The following is a 3980-nucleotide window of genomic DNA, read 5'->3' on the forward strand; positions in this document are numbered from 1 at the left end:
CGGCCGGGTTGAGTATCGCGACATGGGCTCCTTGCCTGCCATGATGTAGTGTCCGCGACATGGGCACATACTGCCAGCTTTGAGACGCGACAAAGTATTTAGTGAGTTCACGCGACATGGGCTCTGACTGCCAGCTATTAAGTCGCGACAACAAGATAACCGGGAACGCGACATGGGCTCAAAAAGTGCCAGCTTACGCGTACAGGATACAAGTACAGATGGTCTAGCGGAAGGTTTGGAGATGGTGGTGGTAAATCTCCCGACTCCAGCGAATTGTATCGCTAACCATGAGTTTAATCATGGTACTGCTGTACTTTCGGGAGATACCTAGCCGTTGGATGATGGATGTGTTGTTGATGTCGTATCCGCCGAGAGATCCCAGGATGAACGCGTCGCATACTGTGTCATAACCCAGGCTTCTGAAGTGGTCGGTTAGGCTCCTATACTTTTCCACTTTGGACTGTCTGGCGGTACTAAATGCTTCTTGCCCGTTCTCGAAGGGGATGGAGACATCTACTATTGTAGCTGTTTTGGCGTCTTCACATACTACCACGAGGTCCGGGCGGCAGCGGCTGTCGAATCCGGGGACTTGCTGGTTGACGTAGGTTTGAAGATTGTCAGGCCGGATTGCACGTTGGAGTCTCCCCAATACTGCGTCGTGGCGCTTGGTGGCAATGTGTAAATTTCTTGTGCAGTGATTAAGCACATGCGCCAATGTTTCCTGGGGATGGCTGCATCTCCTGCACTTTTTGGAGGCATTGCCAAATCGTCGGAGGCCGTGGAGCGGGACAACGCTCAGGCGGGCGCGGTGGACAAATCTCCAGTCCGCGAATGTGGTGTAATTGCCGCTGCGTAGGAAGTGATTACTGGCGGGGTGTTTGGCTATGCATCTATAGGCCTTGCCTTGATCAGGCTTCCTAAGCAAGCGGGTAAGTTGCGCCGCCTTGAATTTCATCGATAAGATTTTTGTACAGCTGGATCTGCTGACCAGGTTGCCGTCACAGGCGATGGCAATGGTGTCACCCACCGGAGTCCATTCGCAATTGATGGTTTTGCGAAGCCGACGAGTGGCTATGCGAAGGCGGGTCCATATAGACGAGATGTCGTAAGATTTTGCACCAAATTCGTCATTCATGGACCCGTTCAGGTAGGTACAAACGTCCTCCAAAGATGGGTCGCGGTATATTCTCTTTTTGACCACTTCTTTGAGGAAGTTGAGAGCCAAGGAGCAGATGGTGGGATCCTTGGAAGTGAATAAGTGCATCGCCTGAGTTACCTGGGAGATGGCTGCGAGGGTATAGCAGGAGGGGATATTTGCGCCTCCGTAGTCATGTTCAATATTGACAATTTCGGAGCTTGCCCTCTGGGGTAAGTTTAGCCACTTCTTGGCGTGCTTGACTATATGGCGATCCAGCTTGTGCAGGGGTTTCTTCGGGTTCGAACCCACTAGCAGATGGAATGATAACCTTGGCAGAAGGATGGTGTTCGTGGCGTCGATCTTCTGCCAAGGAGCTAGTTTAGAGTGATCCAGGCGGGTGATGTCGTCCGTTATCTTTTGAAAGATGCTGGAATCAGTTGGGTTTGTGGGGACCCCTAAATGTCTATAAGTTTCGTCGGGGCGGAGACTGGGGAGATGCGAGCCTTGCAGACTGAAGGTGGTGTTGTTGTCTGAAGTATGCCGAGCTCCGATGATTGACAGTGTGGCACACTTCCTAGGCTTGAATCTGAGGCCCGCCCAGTCAGCCCACTCGGTGATGGCATCTAATTGCCGTTGTAGACCTTCTCTAGTGGCGCTGACTAAGGCCAGATCGTCTGCATATGCAATGATGCCTACCTCCTCCCCCATGAGAGAGTAGCCCTCCTTCAGACTTCTAACGTGACGGATAGCCGTCTCGATTACAATATTGAAAATTAACGGGCTGAGGGGGCATCCTTGCTTAACCCCAGAGAGGATGGGGATGTCGTCGGTGTAACCATCGCTAGCTCTGACTCTGGTGGAGCAATTAGCTAGTAGGTTACAGATACAGGTAATGCTGTCCTCGCTAAGTCCACACCACTCAAGACATTGGAAAATGGTGTGGTGGGGGACGGAACCAAAGGCGTTGGCGATGTCGAGCCACGCAATGTGGCATTCGGATCGCCTATGCCTGGCGTCTTTGATGGTGGCTTGCAATAAGAAGTTGTGCTCTAGACAGCCTTCGTAGGGGAGAAACCCCTTCTGCGAGTTGGAAAAGATGTGGTTGTCTAGGCACCAAGATAAGAGACGGCTGGCGAGACAGGCAGAATATATCTTGCCTAGAGTGCAGGATAGGGCGATCGGGCGCCAATTGTTGACATCCTGCTTGTCGCCATCTTTGTATAGGAGAATGGTGTTGGAACACCGCCACCAGCGAGGAGTGTGACACGTCCTTTGCACCGCATTGAACAAACTGCACAACATGACACCGTGTGGGTCTATCCGGCTCCAATGGTGGTATCTCAGCCCATCAGGCCCTGGAGCGGTGTTGTGACAACGCTTGAAGCGTGTTTGGATTTCGGATGGGGTGAAGGGTGCAGATAGTGGATCATTGAAGTCGTGGTGCAAGGCTGTTGGGAAGGACGATGGACGTGGACCTTGTTGTTGAGAAGAGGCGGCATAGACTGACCGAAAGTGTTGGAATAACTGGTCACGGTCTATGTTGCAGTAGGTTGGCTGGCCCTCGGTTATTATGGTCATTGCCCGTTTTCTATTGATCCTATATAGTCTTTGGATCCTACTAGGATCGGTGGCTGAGACTGGCTGGTGACGATTGTTGTTGGAGGGTTCGAAGACCCTAACGTCACAGATCTGTTGTGCCAGCGCCACGAAGTCATCGACCATGACTTCCAGCATATCGGGATCGAGAGCCACATCAAACCTATCCCTCCAGGCAAGGGCCCAGCTGGGAACAGCTGAGGAGGACTGCGAGGGTGGTTGTGGATGCTCCATCGAAGGGTCCGTGCGAGGAGACGGTCTTGTGCCCAGCAGAATGGGCGAGTCAATCGTCTGCGGGACCTGTAGAGTGGGAGGTGGATGCTGGAGTCTGGGAGACTGGGCAATGGTATACTGACTATTGTGTGTAGTCAGCTTTGGAGTGTGAGGCGGTGGGGACGCCGTGTGGTGAGCAACGGGCGGCGGAGTGCCGCTGGGGGGAGGAATAGGATCGAGTGCTACGGGGGGGCCCGCACTGATCGGAGACGAGGTAGGTGCGGGGCGAGTGGCCCGGTGCTGCTGAGCACCATTCGATCTCCTCCGGTTGCTTCGACGACGACGTGTGACTGGCGTCCAGTCGTCCTCAGAGGGCGGAGAGCCGTTTGTCGATTGTGGAGATGGGTCATCGTTGGCGGGTGGAGTTGTGGTGGCCTGACGGTCTCGGCGATGCCTGGGTCTGGTGTAGAAGCGGCGTATTCTCCTATTCTCAGGTATAGGAGCTGGTGGAGTAGAGGCCTCGATACTGGCTCTACAGGCGCCGTCTTTCTGTTGGTGGGCTTTCATGGCTTTCAGTTTTGACATTATGAGGCCACAGACCCGGCATTCAAAACTAAGCTCAGTGGCATGTTCCCTCCTTAAGTGGCGGACAAGGCCCGCATGATCGATGTACTCCCTAGGAATTGGGAGACATATAGGACAGTTGTGTGGTGGATGGAGGGGGACCAGGAGCGCCACTTGAGGCATGGCTAAGATCAAAGTGTGAGAAGAAAGAACGGAAATGCCCCCTGGGGTGCAGAGCAGCCAACCAAGGAGGGGCAGGAAGAGGAAGAAAGGGGCAGAAAGGGTACTCACTCAGAGCACCGACCCGTCGCCAACTGAGTTGGCAACGATAGAGAAAGTGTTGCCGGTCGAGCAGCGAATACACGGTGCGTTTAAACCGTGCAGGCCGCTCTTCCGGCGGAAGAGAGAAGAGTGTAGGACAGAGAAAGTAGCAAAACCAAAATATACTTACCCAGAGGTCTGGGGAGCA

At 53.6% G+C, this 3980-nt stretch overlaps 1 protein-coding gene across 1 annotated transcript; it reads right to left on the bottom strand.

Moving 5' to 3' along the window:
- Positions 1–223: 223 nt before the first annotated feature.
- On the bottom strand, positions 224–3694 carry LOC111617977. Its single transcript, XM_023359390.1, has one exon. It carries the CDS (start codon positions 3692–3694, stop codon positions 224–226), a length of 3471 nt encoding a protein of 1156 aa, XP_023215158.1.
- Positions 3695–3980: the final 286 nt, after the last annotated feature.

The sequence above is a fragment of the Centruroides sculpturatus genome, unplaced genomic scaffold (genome assembly GCF_000671375.1).
Source record: "Centruroides sculpturatus isolate CEXI.00-Female unplaced genomic scaffold, Cexi_2.0 scaffold218, whole genome shotgun sequence".
Lineage (NCBI taxonomy): Eukaryota > Metazoa > Arthropoda > Arachnida > Scorpiones > Buthidae > Centruroides > Centruroides sculpturatus.